At 43.9% G+C, this 15,692-nt stretch overlaps 2 protein-coding genes across 6 annotated transcripts in view; one reads left to right on the plus strand and one right to left on the minus strand.

Moving 5' to 3' along the window:
- The window catches only part of PRORP (protein only RNase P catalytic subunit), a 148,793-nt gene extending 146,203 nt beyond the window's left edge, over positions 1–2,590 (minus strand). The window contains exons 1-2 of one of the 4 annotated variants that reach the window (XM_010385568.2): positions 2,397–2,580; positions 934–2,212 (exon numbers count right to left, since the gene is read on the minus strand). In XM_010385568.2, coding sequence (XP_010383870.1) covers positions 934–1,913 — 980 coding nt within the window. In that variant the 5' untranslated portion in view covers positions 1,914–2,212; positions 2,397–2,580. Of the gene's footprint in view, positions 1–933; positions 2,213–2,396 lie in introns of those variants that run through there. The other 3 variants (XM_030929851.1, XM_030929853.1, XM_010385575.2) reach the window with 3 other exon arrangements.
- A 4-nt stretch (positions 2,591–2,594) lies between these two features.
- PPP2R3C (protein phosphatase 2 regulatory subunit B''gamma) overlaps positions 2,595–15,692 on the plus strand; it is a 35,883-nt gene continuing 22,785 nt past the window's right edge. The window contains exons 1-3 of one of the 2 annotated variants that reach the window (XM_010385587.2): positions 2,595–3,230; positions 8,077–8,204; positions 15,419–15,523. In XM_010385587.2, coding sequence (XP_010383889.1) covers positions 3,173–3,230; positions 8,077–8,204; positions 15,419–15,523 — 291 coding nt within the window. In that variant the 5' untranslated portion in view covers positions 2,595–3,172. The remainder of the gene's footprint in view (positions 3,231–8,076; positions 8,205–15,418; positions 15,524–15,692) is intronic. The other variant, XM_030929855.1, reaches the window with a different exon arrangement.

Below are 15,692 nucleotides of genomic sequence, written 5' to 3' on the forward strand. Positions count from 1 at the left end.
GCTGAGGCTAGGTGCGGTGGCTTGTGCCTGTAATCCCAGCACTTTGGGAGGCCGAGGCGGGCGGACCACCTGAGGTAGTTGAGACCAGCCTGACCAACATGGAGAAACTCGTCTCTACTAAAAAGAAAATACAAAATTAGGTGGGCGTGGTGGCGCATGCCTGTAATCCCAGCTACCTGGGAGTGTGAGGCAGAATTGCCTGAACCCTGGAGGCGGAGGTTGCAGTGAGCTGAGATCGCACCACTGCACTCCAGCCTGGCAACAACAGCAAAACTCCGTCTTCAAAAAAAAAAAAAAAAAAAAGACAGTGAGTAGGCAGAATAAATACAAGCACATAATCACATTTTTAGAGGAACTTCTGAAAACACTAATATGGCCCGAGACAGTTCCAGTCAAATGCTATATTCTTTTCTTGCTATGAACACTGGCCATAAGTAGTATTAAGTACTCACATCATACTAGATGCCTAAGAAAACAAAATTAATGATCCTTCTAAAAGGAAAAAAATATATAAAAATTAAAAGTGCCATATAATTTCACTTTTATGTGATGGGTAAAGATTAGCACAAATTATGTATGCTGCTACTTTTTTTAAAGACAGAAAATTTTGTCCTAAAGAGAAAATAAACCTTACTAAGAGATGGAAAAAAGTATAATCAGAATAGAATGATTCTCAGCAACTAACAACAAAAAAGAGTGGCTACTTTGAGGTTTATTAAGTTATTAAATTAAAAATAATTAGCCAGGTATGGTGGCACATGCCTGTAGTTTTACTCAGGAGACTGAAGCGAGAGGATCACTTGAGGCCAGGTGTTTGAGATTACAGGGAGCTATGAACACACCACTGCACTCCAGTCTGGGCAACAGAGCAAGACCCTGTCTCAAAAAAAAAATTAAAGAATAAAAACATACATATAAAAAAATCAAAATTACCTCTCAAACCATGTTTTTATACTGTGTGCAAATGATTCCCCTGGATACAGCTGATTATTTCTTAGATATGAAAGAATATCTAGTAGTTTATTTGAATAATTATCATCCTTTATGTCTTTTCCAAAATCAAAGAAAGCTTTTAAAGTTTCCAACATAGGAACAATATCATGACCTAGCAATTCCTGATACAAATTCCAAGCTGTGTTTACATCTTGATGAAAGAGAGCTCCCTGGATACAGTCATTATAGTTCTTTTTAGAAGGAGTCATAACTTTTTTGATGTCCTCTAACAGCAACAATGATTCTCTCCATCTGTCTGAATGGATCAATCCCCGGATGAGAAGACTGTAACCTCCAGGTTCTAAAGTCTTATATCTGGTTTTCATAATTTCAAAGACATCAATAACTTCAGATGTCTGCATATGAAAGACACAGAGATACAAATATCTGACCAGTAAATCATAACTTACTATACCATTATTTTTTGCTGCTACCCATGCCAGCAGAGATTTAGCCACATCTACAGAGCTATGACAGTTAGCCATCTGTGAAATGATCCATCTTTCAAAACTGGTCTTTCCTTTGAAATCTGCCTTAAGTTTATCCCACTCCTCTGAATTCAAAGGTTGTGTTGGGAGTTGAATAGTGTTCCTCACAGGTGGCAAGGCATGATCTTTACTTTCAGGATTCATCTGTGATCTCTTCTTAGCTGCTCCAGCTGAAAAAAAATGAGGAACAGAAGAAACTTGCTTATTACTGCCCTCCTCTTTCCTGAGATATCTGGCCTTGGCAATCAGATTCGTTGCTTTGGTATTCTGTGGAGACATTGTTTTAAGAGAAAACAACCTCTGTTGGTTCCTGATGCCACAGCTGTCTGAAAGAAAGAGAGAGACACAAGAGTGCCCTGGGCCTAGCCCAAGGTATGAGTTGCTCTTCCAAAGCTTAGGAAAGCTTCGAATACCAAACAAATAGAAAGTCATTATGCAGTGAGATCAGCACCAGATAGTGAGAAAAATGTTGGGAAAAAACCCTCTTCTATAAGCAAAATTAAAGGGATTGGGGGTTGGCGGTGGAGAGTCGAAGTGCAGCTTTTTAAAAGAAGATTTGTGTTTCTTCCTTACAGACAAATCAAAGTTCTGCTTTTGGGGTTACTTAATAGCAAGAAGGCAGGTGACTTTTCTCTATTAAACAACAATCCGGGGATGTCCAACGTCGAAAGCCGCAAACCAGGGGACAGAGCAGGAATCCTCTGGTGCCTCTTACATTCCAGTTCATGAACCTGAGGAAAAAGCACAAGAAGGAACGCCCAGTTTTACTCACGTGGATCACAGTTCTCCTGAAAAGGAACAGATTCCCACGGGAAGCTTGCTAGAAAGGCGGTATAAAGCCAAAACCGTATCCAGGAGCCTCCAACTCCAGCCCACCAGCAACAACGGCGAAAGTCAAAGTCTAGTGGCCCTCACCCTGCATAACTCTCCAAAGACCGCAAAGCTCCTCCGATGGAGGGATGCGGAGTGAAGAGCTGAAAGGAAGAGAGATCCAGGAAGGGCGCTGCCTAGACTGTGTACCTATCGCTGACAAACGAAGTTCACTTCATTCAACAACTCAACGCGGCACTCAGGCTTAACGTGGCCATAAACGCGGCGGAAACTACAGTGCCCACTATGCACCGCGCCACCCCCGCCGACTGACGAGACTGATCCGGAGTTAGGCGTTCCGCCTGGCCTGGCGGCGAGGAAAAAAGGCAATTTGGAAGCATTTAGTGGCAAAAGGGGTACGAGACGGCTGCTGAAGCGTCTACTACATTCAGGGGACCTGGAGGGCTTACAGATATCCGAAATGAACAATGAAAAGAAATTGTGAAAGCGCTTCCCTCAAGCCGGAACCAATTAACTCCTGGGTCACGTGGTGCGCACGCGCCAAAGGCGCTCGATAAAGGAAAACGCGGGCTTATCCTGGCCTTTAAAATCTGGCTTGGTGAACTTGGGACGCCTCCTGAAGGAGAACCATTTTCCATCTCTTTCATAGCTTTTCCCCCAGTCAGCGTGGTAGCGGTATTCTCCGCGGCAGTGACAGTAATTGTTTCTGCCTCTTTAGCCAAGACTTCCGCCCTTGTTCAAGATGGTGGTTGAGCGGCCTTCCTAACCTTTACGGGGCCTGGCGGTGCTGACGCCTGAGTTGGTAGGGGTGGAGCAGGTAGGAAACAGCAAATGCAGAAGCTGCTGCGCGAGAGTCGGCCATGGACTGGAAAGAAGTTCTTCGTCGGCGCTTAGCGACGCCCAACACCCGTCCAAACAGTGAGTTTTGGGAGGGGCCGCCCGTTGGGATGGCCCGGCCCTAAACTCCTAGAGGTAGTGGGGAGGTGGGGAGGAGGAGCAAGGGGGAGCCGCACTTTCCGCTTCTGTGAAACCTCCCCACAAAGGAGGCGGAGTGGAATGTGCTTTAGGGATCCCGATCGGGTTGACCCAAACTTTCCTGGGACAGAGTCTGGGGGAACGAAAAACTTAGCCTTAGTCACTGACTTCCATGGTCTTAATCTAAACTTGTGAAGAATAACTTAGAACCCCGGATCCAACAACGCCTCAACCCCACCAGGACCTGTAATTGTCCTACCGCCTTTTTACTGTCACGCTTTTTGCTTCCCTCCTAATTCATTTTATATTTCATAATCCATTTTTCCTTTTTTTTTTTTCTCCTTCACATTGCTTATTAACTAACCTCGTTAAATCTAGCTTTCCTATTCCACACCCTCACTAAGGGCTGTTGAAAGTGGCTGGAGAAAAACAGAACCTTGGTGAGCTGTCTCACTTTTTTTTTTTTTTTTTTTTTTTTTTTGCGACGGAGTCTCTTGCTCTGTCGCCCAGGCTGGCTGGAATGCAGTGGCAGCATCTCAGCTCACTGCAGCCTCCGCTTCCCGGGTTCAAGCGATTCTTCTTCCTCAGCCTCTGGAGTAGCTGGAACTACAAGCGCGCGCCTCCACGGCGGGTTAATTTCTAGTAGAGACGGGGTTTCACCATATTGGTCAGGCTAGTTTCAAACTCCTGACCTCGTGATCCACCCACCTCGGCCTCCCAAAGTGCTGGAATTACAGTCGTGAGCTGCCGCGCCCCGCCGAGTTATCTCACTTTTAGTACCTGTCCACTAATCTAAAGTAGGTGTTTCGGTCATGTCTACTGTGTTTTCCTGGACGTTCATTCTCCTACATTCCATTTTCATCTCCCAAACTGCCAATCTGTGTTTCCCTAGATACACTTTGGTTTTTTTTTTTTTTATATACAGGCTCTCCCTCTGTTGCCCAGGCTAGAGTGCACGGCACAGTGACGTCTCGCTGCAACCTCGATTTCCTGGGCTCAAAAGGATCCTCCACCTCAGCCTCCTAAGCAGCTGGAAGTACAGGCACACGCCACCACATCCGCTAATTTTTTAGTTTTAGTAGCGATGAGGTCTTGGCTATGTTGCCAGGGTTGGTCTGGAATTCCTGGCCTCAGGCAGTCGTCTCCACCTTCCAAAGTGTTGCTATTACAGACGTGAGCGCCCAGGCGCTTTTACAGTCCATTCTTCTCATCTCCTACACCTGCAGTCTGCCCTACGCACTTCTTTCTTTAAGCTGATGAACTTGTTTTTTTAATATATATCTCATTAAGAAAGGAGAATCAGTTGGCCGGGCGCGGTGGCTCAGGCCTGTAATCCCAGCACTTTGGGAGGCTGAGGCGGGCGGATCACGAGGTCGGCAGATCGAGACCATCCTGGCTAACACGGTGAAACCCCCGTCTCTACTAAAAATACAAAAAAAAGTTAGCCGGTCGTGGTGGCGGGCGCCTATAGTCCCAGCTATTCCACAGGTTGAGGCAGGAGAATCGCTTGAACCTGAGAGGCAGAGCTTGCAGTGAGCCTAGATTGCACCACTGCACTCCAGCCACGGCGACTGAGCGAGACTCAGTCTCAAAAAAAGCAGTCAAAGGAGAACCTCACCTGTCCCCCTTAACATTTCTTTCAGCCCCACAACCCCACAGGTGCCCATACACTCGGGCTTCACTGTTAAAATGATGAACTGTCCATGCTCCTATTTAAGAGTCCCTCCACTCCACCACTAGATTGCATTCTTTTTCCTGTATTCACTGACTTCTTTCCAGCCTCATCCTTTCTTTCATACATCGTCAGATTTTCCTTCTGCTGGATCATTTTCACCAGCACAAGTGTGCTGTTAATATCACCCATCTTTTTAAAAGGTGGGTGGGTGGGGGGAGTGTTGTTGGGAGGCCGGGTGGCTCACTCCCAGCACTTTGGAAGGCCAAGATGGGAAAATCGCTTGAGGCCAGGAGTTTGAGACTGGCCTGGGCAACATCGTGAAACACCGTTTCTACAAAAATAGAAAGTAAAAAAATTAGCCCTGGTGGTTGTGCACCGCTGTAGTCCTAGCTACTCTAGAGGCTGAGGATGGAGGGTTTGTTTCAATCTAGGAGTTTGGGGCTGCAGTGAGCTATGATCATGACACTATACTGCAGCCTGGGTGACAAGAGTCAGACCCTGTCTTAAAAAAAAAAAAAGTCATTTGGGCCGGGCGCTGTGGCTCACGCCTGTAATTCCAACACTTTGGGAGGCCGAGGTAGGCGGATCACTTGAGGTCAGGAGTTCAAGACCAGCCTGGCCAACATGGTGAAACCCTGTTTCTATTAAAAATACAAAAAGTAGCCGAGCACAGTGGTGCGCACCTGTAATCCCAGCTACTTGGGAGACTGAAGCAGGAGAATCGCTTGAACCCGGGAAGCAAAGGTTGCGGTAAGCTGAGATTATGCCACTGCACTCCAGCCTGGGCGACAGAATGAGACTCCATCTCAAAAAAAAAAAAAAAAAAGAGTCATTTAATCCCACATCCCTCTCCAGCTTCTGCTGCATTTCTCTGCACTCTTTGTAGGAAAACTTCTCAAAGAAGTTACCTGTACTTGGCTGGGCACAGTGGCTTACGCCTGTAATGCCAGCACTTTGGGAGGCTGAAGTGGGTGGATCATCTGAGGTCAGGAGATCGAGACCAGCCTGGCCAACGTGGTGAAACGCTGTCTCTACTAAAAATTCAAAATTTAGCCAGGCGTTGTGGCAAGCGTCTGTAATCCCAGCTACTCAGGAGGCTTAGGCAGGAGAATCACTTGAACCCAGGAGGTGGAGGTTGCAGTGAGCCAAGATCACACCACTGCCCTCCAGCCTAGGTGACAGAGTGAGACTCGGTCTCAAAAACAAAAAGAAAGTACCTGTACTTTATGTGCTTTTTTGACCCCTTAACTCTTGAACACATTACATTCTTTTAGCAGATACTTATTCCATGCCTGTTTTGTGCCAAGTACCATTGTAGCTTAGAACACCCAAAAATCCCTGTCTTTATAGAACTTATACTTTGGTGTGGAGAGAAATAAATAATAAGCAAATTATATAGGTTGTACAGCACCTGCTTAAGTCTGGTTCCTTCATCAGTGTACTAGATCCTATCCTTTGTAGTAGATTCCATTTTTGCCTGCTGCAGGATGTACTCTTGCAGTTATCCCTTCTCCTGCATCATCAGTTTTTCTTTAATCATTCCCATCAGCATATAAACATGCTGGTATTTCTCCCGTCTTCAACTTTCTTGACTTAATTTCCACCTCTAGCCATTCCTCATTTTTCTGTTCCCCTTACAGCAATATTTGTTAAAACAGTTGTTAGTTAAATCTGTACTCGTCTCAAATTCCTGCTTGTCAAGAATCATCATTGACCGCCATATTGTTAACTTCAGTGGTCAGTTGTCAGTCTTGATTTTACTTGAAAAATTTAGCAGTTTTCTCCAACAGCACTGAGCCATAGTAAAGAAATTAACTTATAAGTTTGGTCTAAAGTTAAAAATTAACATAATAGGCCAGGCACAGTGGCTCATGCCTGTAATCCCAGCACTTTGGGAGGCTGAGGCGGGCAGATCACCTGAGGTCGGGAGATCGAGACCAGCCTGACCAACATGGAGAAACCTCATCTCTACTAAAAACACAAAATTAGCCAGGCGTGGTGGCACATGCCTGTAATCCCAGCTACTCAGGAGGCTGAGGCAGGAGAATCACTTGAACCTGGGAGGCGGAGGTTGCAGTGGGCCAAGATTGTGCCATTGCACTCCAGCCTGGGCAACAAGAGCGAAGCTCCGTCTCCAAAAAAAAAAAAAAATTAATTAACAGATGCAGCAGAAATACAGTCATAAAAGGAATTCAAGGAAACAATTACAGGCTTGTTGGGAAGGAAATGAGACCAGAAAGAGTAAAATAACTTTTGAGAAAACAGATCACAGAATTCAAGAGCTCAGTGAGGCTGAAGTGGAAATGCTATGGCAGTGAGGTTTTGAATTACCAGAAAGGATGATCTGAGAGTATATTTGAGCTTAAGATTTCAGAAAAGGTACAAGTAAAATCTGTGATCTTGCTGTAGAACCAAGTGGCAGAATGAACTGGAGGTGAAAGTCTTTAGAGTTGTAGGACCCATGGTCACCCACATAAATGTTTATTTGTCCTAAATGATTGCAGGACCTTGTGAAGAGCACTGTATACCGGTCACTGTAGTCCACAAATAAGTGGGGAGGAATTGGCTGAATGAGACAGCCACGTGCCAATAGCAGGCGAGTTGCAGGGTAATAGAGCCCTGAGTTTTGAGCTTCAGATAGAGGATTTTTGTTTGTTTGTTTTCTCTACATTAGGTAGAGAAACAGTGATTGTGAAGCTGAAACTCCATAAGGTCAGGGACTGGCGCTGTCTTGCTCACCCCTCATTCCGTGTCTACTACAGTGCTCTCTGCACATAGTAGGTGCTCAGTAAATTCTTTTCATTGAATGAATTAGGAGCACTCTACAGAGTCCTATAGGAGAGGTAATGACTTGAGGAAGAGACTAGCTTTAGCAATAAACAGAAGTAGAAGGAGCATGCTGAGAAATGGTTGAAGATGTAGAGGAGGCTGCTTCAGTAGAAGATAGTGATTCTTGGTATTTCAGAAAAGTTAATATGCTCAGTGTCTAAGCACAATTGTGAAGGCATTTTTGGCACTGCAACTATTTTAATTAAATTATTAATATATAGGATGACCTGAGTAAAAGTACTGCTTGATTTTAAAAGTACTCCCTTTAATCTGTTTTGTTACCAGAAAAAAAAAGTGAACAAGAATTAAAAGATGAAGAAATGGATTTATTTACAAAATATTACTCCGAATGGAAAGGAGGTAGAAAAAACACAAATGAATTCTATAAGACCATTCCCCGGTTTTATTATAGGGTAAGTAGTGTCTAATCAAATGTCCTGCAGAGTTTAAAAATGAAATACAATTTTTGGCAAGGCAAGGTGGCTCATACCTATAATCCCAACACTTTGGGAGGCTGAGGTGGGAGGATCGCTTGAGTCTGGGAATTTGAGACCAGCCAGAGCAACATAGCAAGACCCCATCTCTAAAAAAAAATTTTTTTTTTTTTTAAATAGCTGGACATGGTGATGCATGCCTGTAGTCCTAGCTTCTCAGGAGGCTGAAGCAGGAGGATCACTTGAGCCCGGGAGGTCGAGGCAGCAGTGAGCCGTGATTGTGTCACTGCACTCCAGCCTGGGCAACAGAGTTAGATCCTGTCCCCCCACCCCCAGAAAAAAGTAATTTTAAAAATAGGACCAGAATTTTATGTTTTAAAAATAGAGGATTATATTTTAAATTTTGTATTTTTATTATTTTATTGTAATTGATCTTATCACTATTATAAAACATTTTGAGCCCAATAAAACCCCAAGTTTAGATTTAAGTGGGTATGTAAACACAAAGTTGTTAAACTGTCGGCTTTTTCTAATTTTTATTATAGATGTTAGTAGTAAGTATTCTATTGGATTGTGTTATCAGGTATACAACACTTTGTTATAAAGTTTTAAAATTTTACTCAAGGCTAAACCAAAAAATCGGTTGAAAATGGAAAACTTAAAGAATTTCACTTGAGGCCAGCATGGTGGCTCATGCCTGTATTCCCAGAACTTTGGGAGGCCAAAGTGGGTGGATCACGAGGTCAGGAGTTCGAGACCAGCCTGACCAATATAGTGAAACCCAGTCTCTGCTGAAAATACAAAAATTAGCCAGGAGTGGTGGTGTGCACCTGTGATCCCAACTACTCAGCAGGCTGAGGCAGGAGAATCTCTTGAACCTGAGAGGTGGAGGTTGCAGTGAGCTGAGATCACGCCACTGCATTCCAGCCTGGGTGACAGAGCAAGACTCCATCTCAAACAAACAAACAAAAAGGAATTTCACTTGACTATTTCTTTCCTTGTGCCAAAACTCTGAAAATGGCTTGAAGGGACATATAGACAAAATAGACCTTAAGAAAAGCTATTTACCATAGGGTCACTGCACTCCAGCCTGGGTGATAGAGCAAAGACCCTGTCTCAAAAAAAAAAAAAATGTTGGCCAGGAGCAGTGACTCACACCTATAATCCTATCACTTTGGGAGGCCATCAAATCAGGAGGATCACTTGAGGCCAGGAGTTTGAGAACCAGTCTGGGCAACTTGGTGAGATCTCGTCTCTCCAAAAAAACTTAGCCAGGCATGTTGGTGCACACCTGTAGTCCCCGCTACTCAGGAGGCTGAGGTGGAAGGATCACTTGAGCTCAGGAGGTTGAGGCTGCAGTGAGCTGCGATCATGCCACTACATTCCAGCCTGGGTGGCAGAGCAAGAGCCTATCTCAAAAAAAAAGAAAAAAGAAAAAAAGCTGTTTACAACCTGGGTATGGTAGGGCATTCACCTGTAGTCCCAGCTACTCTGAGAGGGTGAGGAAGGGAGAATCTCTTAAGCTTAGGAGTTTGAGGCCGGCCTGGGCAACATAGTGAGACCACCCCACACCCCATCTTTTTTTTTTTTTTTTTTTTGAGACGGAGTCTCGCTGTTGCCCAGGCTGGAGTGCAATGGCCCGATCTCAGCTCACTGCAACCTCTGCCTCCCAGGTTCAAGCAATTCTCCTGCCTCAGCCCTCCCAAGTAGCTCGGATTACAGGTACGTGCCACCACACCCAGCTAGTTTTGTATTTTTAGTAGAGATGGGGTTTTGCCACATTGTCCAGGCTGGTCTGGAACTCCTGATCTCAGGTGATCTACCTGCCTCAGCCTCCCAAAGTGCTGGGATTACAGGCATGAGCCACTGTGCCAGGCTCACCCCATCTTTTTTTTTTAATTTTATTTATTTATTTTTTAAAAAAGAAAGCTATTTATACCTGAAAGTGAGGTCTACCAAAAAATATCTATTTAGTATTATGGAAAATGTAACCACTATACAAGTTAACTGGAATCTTAGCTGGATGTCCCTTGAACCTGTTACCTTCTAACTCTATTAATTATAACATTATTTGCAAATATAGTAAACATTTATTTAAGTGGTGTTCTTATAGGTTAATGTATTTATATAAGTGAATTATCTGGATACTGAACTATTTCTTCAAGTGCAAAATTTTCACTGAACATTTTTTGTTGGAAACCTTCCAACATACTATATACTTCTCAACCTTTTAAGAATCATATGCCAGTAATGCTAGCCTATATTTATTGTAGAAAAGGAAAAAAATATGGCTAAACAAGTTGATCTCTTCCCATAACAACATCACCCAACAATGTAAACAGAACATTTTATATGAATCTTTCTACATATTTTTGTGGGTATCAGTGTATTTTTTTAAATGGGATTACATCATACATACCTTTACTGCTTTTTGCATTTCACACTTTTCTTAAACAGGGGCAGCTAGATAACTGAATATTTTTGATAACCTAGGGGAGAGAGAAGGGAATTGACATTTATTGAGTGTCTAAGCACTGCAGAGTGAAGGGGTGGCCTGCCCCTCCACACCTGTGGGCGTTTCCCTCGTCAGGTGGAACGAGAGACTTAAGAAAAGAAAGACACAGAGACAAAGTATAGAGAAAGGAAAGTGGGCCCAGGGAACCGGCGCTCGGCATACAGAGGACCCAAGCCGGCCCGGCCTCTGAGTTCCCTCAGTATTTTTTGATCATTATCTTCACCATCTCAGAGAGGGGAAGTGGCAGGACCATAGGGTCATAGTAGGAAGAAGGTCAGCAAGGAGACATATGAATAAAGATCTCTGTGTCATGAATAAGTTTAAGGAAAAGTGCTGTGCTTTGATGTGCATATGCAAACATCTCCATAAACATTTTCAGGGCTTTAAAAGTAGCATTGCCACTAGCACGTTACCTCCAGCCCTAAGGTTGTTTTCTCCTACCTCAGTGAATAGAACATACAATCAGGTTTTACACCGAGACATTCCATTGCCGGGAGACTGGCAGGAGACAGATGCCTTTCTCTATCTCAACTGCCAAGAGGCCTTCCTCCCTCTCTTACTAATCCTCCTTAGCACAGACCCTTCAGGTCTTTCCCTTTCCACAAGGCCATATTTCAGACTATCACATGGGGAGAAACCTTGGACAATACATAGCTTTCCTAGGCGTAGGTCCCTGCGGCTTTCTATAGTGTTTGTGTCTCGGAGATTAGAGAATGGTGATGACTTTTAACAAGTATACTGCCTTTAGGCACTTAACAAAGCACATCCTGCATAACCCCAAATCCATTAAACTTTGAGTAGACACAGCACATGTCTCTGCAAGGACAGGGTTGGGGGTAGGATTACAGATTAACAGTATCACAAGGCAGAAGAATTTTTCTTAGTACAGAACAAAATGGAGTCTCTTATGTCTACTTCTTTCTACATACACACAGTAACAGTCTGATCTCTCTTTCTTTTTCCCACACAGAGCCCTTTGTATTATCTCATTTAACCTGGATTCTTAAATAATATCTTACTTGAACACAAGTTCTTGGGTTCTCAATGCAAAAGGGAGAGAGAGCACCTGACTCTCTGAAAAGAGCTGGTAGGGCTTTTTTTTTAAAATCAGGGAGTGATATTAGGGTGGGGTATGCAGGCTGGGCTGGGCAAAGCAGATCGGGTAGAGTATGCGGGTCTGCATTATCTGGTTGCTATGGTTATCTTGAGCAGTGGGCTACCTGGTCTGGCTAGGGGCAACACGGCTCTAAATCAGTTGTTCAGTGTTCCTTCCCTAGATAGGACACCCACTCCACAACTCTGGTTATCTCCTAAGGCTAGTTACTGGAATTCTTTTGAGTAAAAGGCATGGTTCAGACATTGTGGTGTCAGTGAGATGATGGCGTGGGTTTTGTAATCAGTGGAAATGCATGAAAGAGTGCCGTAGTGGGAGTGAGCTGACCCAAGCCCCCTTTCCTACTGTGTGTCATTCCTAACAGCTCTTGGATAGGAATGGTGTGATCCCATTCCTGAGGCTAGGACTGAACTTTCTTGTACTTCCAGGACCAAACCTTTGCCTTCTTTTTCTGGTTCCCGAGGGAAACTCCTTTTTTTCCTGTCTTCGTGTCACTTCTCTCTTGGGCCACCTCTAGATCTTAGATGGTTTCCTGTCTGCAGCTATGGATTTGTAAAAAAGTTCTTTCCCTTCTTTCTTCTTCCTCTCCATGGTCCCCACTGCTTCAGAGAAAACATCTATTATCTTGAGTCACCAGTTCTTTCCTTCGCTGATTAGCTGGTTAACTAGTCACTAGAACACAATCTCAGTCAGCCCCAACTGCAGCCCCATCCCCACCTCCTAATGTTTCTTCTGTTGACGAAGAGTCGAACTCTGTAAAATATTTGAAGAGATTTACTCTGAGCCAAATATGAGTGACCATGGCCTGTGACATAGCCTTCAAGAGATCCTGAGAACATGTGCCAAAGGTGGTTTGGGTGCAGTTTGGTTTCACACGTTTTAGGGAGGCATGAGACATCAATCAAATACATTTGAGAAATACATTGGTTTGGTCCAGAAAGGTGGGACAATTTGAAGCGGGACTTCCAGGCTACAGGTAAATTCAAACATTTGCTGGTTGACACTTGGTTGAGTTTCTCTAAAGACCAGGGATCAAACAGAAAGGAATGTCTGGGTTAAGTTAAGAGGTTGTGGCGACCAAGGTTTTATCATGCAGGTGGAGCTTTTAGCCAGCAGGCTTCAGAGAGAATAGCTTGCAAAATGTTTCTTATTAGACTTAAAGTCTGTGTTGATGTTAATGCCAGAGAGGTATAATAAGGCATGTTTGACCCTCACTTCCCATCATGCCCTGAAACAGTCTCTCAGGTTAAATTTTAAGGGCCCTGACTGAGGAGGAAGACCATTCAGATGGCTGGGAGCCTTAGAATTTTATTTTTGGTTTATACTCCTTTAACTCTGTTCCTTCTGATGGGAGGGATGGCATCTTAGTTCCTGGAAATGAAAGATAAAAACCATAACCCTGAGTTTTGACGTTAAGGTGTACTGAGGTACATTTAATGGGTCTAAGATGTAGAAGAGGAAGAAGAACTCTTTAAAGTAAATTGTTCTGACTGGGTGTGGTGGCTCATGCCTGTAATCCTAGCACTTTGGGAGGCCAAGGTGGGAGGATTGCTTGAGCCCAGGAGCTCAAGACCAACCTGGGCGACATAGCAAGACCCTGCCTCTATTATTAATTTAAAAAAGAAGAAATGAAGTAGATTGTTCTAAGTCAGGTTGGAATGAGTCATTCTAAAGCTCTGCTCATGGAAATCACCCCAGTTGACAAACCCTCTTGCCTGGGAGGCCAACATAATAGGCACTGCCTTGACCATCTCCAAGAACGAAGGTGATCCAATCTCAACAGGCATACTTTCCTAAAACTGGACAAGAAGAATAAATGGTTTTTGCTGGACAAGAAGAATTATAGGTGAGAACCACCCAACAGGTTCTTCTTGCCTGCTATCCAGACAGAGCCAATTTATCAAGATGGGAATTGCAACAGAGAAAGAATTTAATACACATTGAGCCAACTAAATGGAAGACAGGAGTTTTGTTATTCCTCAAATCAGCCTTCTTGAAAAGTTGGAGGGTAGGGTTTTTCAAGGATAGTTTGGTAGGCAGAGGGCTAGGGAATGAGTGCTACTGATTGGTTGGGGATGCAATCACAGGGTTATAGAAAAACAGTCCTGGTCCTTGCGTGCTGAGTCTGCTTCTGGGTTGGGGCCACAGAGGAGTGGCTGGTCCGAGAGGGGCCACTGGGTAGTCAGAAGTGCAAAAGCCTGAGAAGACATCTCAAAAGGCCGGTCCTGTGTACTACAATAGTGATGTTATTTACAGGAGTAATTGAGGATGTTGCAGATTTTTGTGACCTCTGGAATAATGACTGCTAATCATTTAACTGGCCTCCATCTTAGCAGAATTCTGGTCTTTGTCATCCTCCTGACCTGGTGGCCTTTCATTAGTTTTACAAAGGCAGTTTAGTTTGGGGATGAGCTATTACCATTTAAATCATAAACTAAATTTCTCCCAAATTTATTAATATCTTGGCCCATGCCCAGGAATGACCAAGGGCAGATTGGAGGTTAAAAACAAGATGAAGGCCGGGCGCGGTGGCTCAAGCCTGTAATCCCAGCACTTTGGGAGGCCGAGGCGGGCGGATCACGAGGTCAGGAGATCGAGACCATCCTGGCTAACACGGTGAAACCCCGTCTCTACTAAAAAAATACAAAAAACTAGCCGGGCGAGGTGGCGGGCGCCTGTAGTCCCAGCTACTCGGGAGGCTGAGGCAGGAGAATGGCGTAAACCCGGGAGGTGGAGTTTGCAGTGAGCTGAGATCTGGCCACTGCACTCCAGCCTGGGTGACAGAGCGAGACTCCTTCTCAAAAAAAAAAAAAAAAAAAAAAAAAAAAAAAAAACAAGATGAAGTTGGTTAGGTCAGATCTCTTTCACTGTCATCATTTTCTCAGTGTTATAATTTTGCAAAGGTGGTTTTGAAATTGTCAGTCTTCAGTTAATCCTCATTTAATTCTATATCTTTTTTTTTTTTTTTTTGAGACGGTATCTTACTCTGTCGCCAGGCTGGAGTGCAGTGTCACAATTCAGCTCACTGTTATCTCCACCTCCTGGGTTTAAGCGATTCTCCTGCCTCAGCCTCCTGAGTAGCTGGGACTACAGGTACATGCCACCATGCCTAGCTAATTTTTGTGTTTTTAGTAGAGGCGGGGCCAGGATGGTCTCGACCTCTTGACCTCGTGATCCACCTGCCTTGGCCTCCCAAACTGCTGGGATTACAGGTGTGTGAGCCACTGCCCCCAGCCAATTCTGTATCATTCTAAGGAAGCCACCGCACCCAGCCAATTCTATATCATTCTAAGGTGACAATGGAAACACAGTGCTTTAAGGAAATAAAATGAAACTTGGACTAGACTAGCTTTTAGAATAGCTTTTTCAGGGCAGAGATCCAGCCTTGCTGATCACTTGATTCTCTGTGGATCAGTTTTTGTTAAACAAATGTTAAGCACAATTAAGGTGAGATACAAGAAATAATTTGAGGCTGTGGCATACAGTTATTTTATGAGACCACATACATTTTACAGGATCCAGTAGTCTAAAATTTACATGTAGAAATTTATGTTGTATTTTCAGCTTCCTGCTGAAGATGAAGTGTTACTACAGAAATTAAGAGAGGAATCAAGAGCTGTCTTTCTACAAAGAAAAAGCAGAGAACTGTTAGATAATGAAGAATTACAGGTAAGAACGAAGCAAAAAGTTGCTTTAGATGTTAACCATTTCTCATTTGTGCTACTTAAATCATGCAAGATTTCTTGGTGCCTAATGGAGTCCATACTACAGAGTGGTACTGCATAAGCTCTGAAGCAGCAGTTCCCACCAGAAGCAGCCGCTGAGTTTACATAGGTCA

Source organism: Rhinopithecus roxellana, chromosome 5 (assembly GCF_007565055.1).
Source record: "Rhinopithecus roxellana isolate Shanxi Qingling chromosome 5, ASM756505v1, whole genome shotgun sequence".
NCBI classification, from domain to species: Eukaryota; Metazoa; Chordata; class Mammalia; order Primates; family Cercopithecidae; genus Rhinopithecus; species Rhinopithecus roxellana.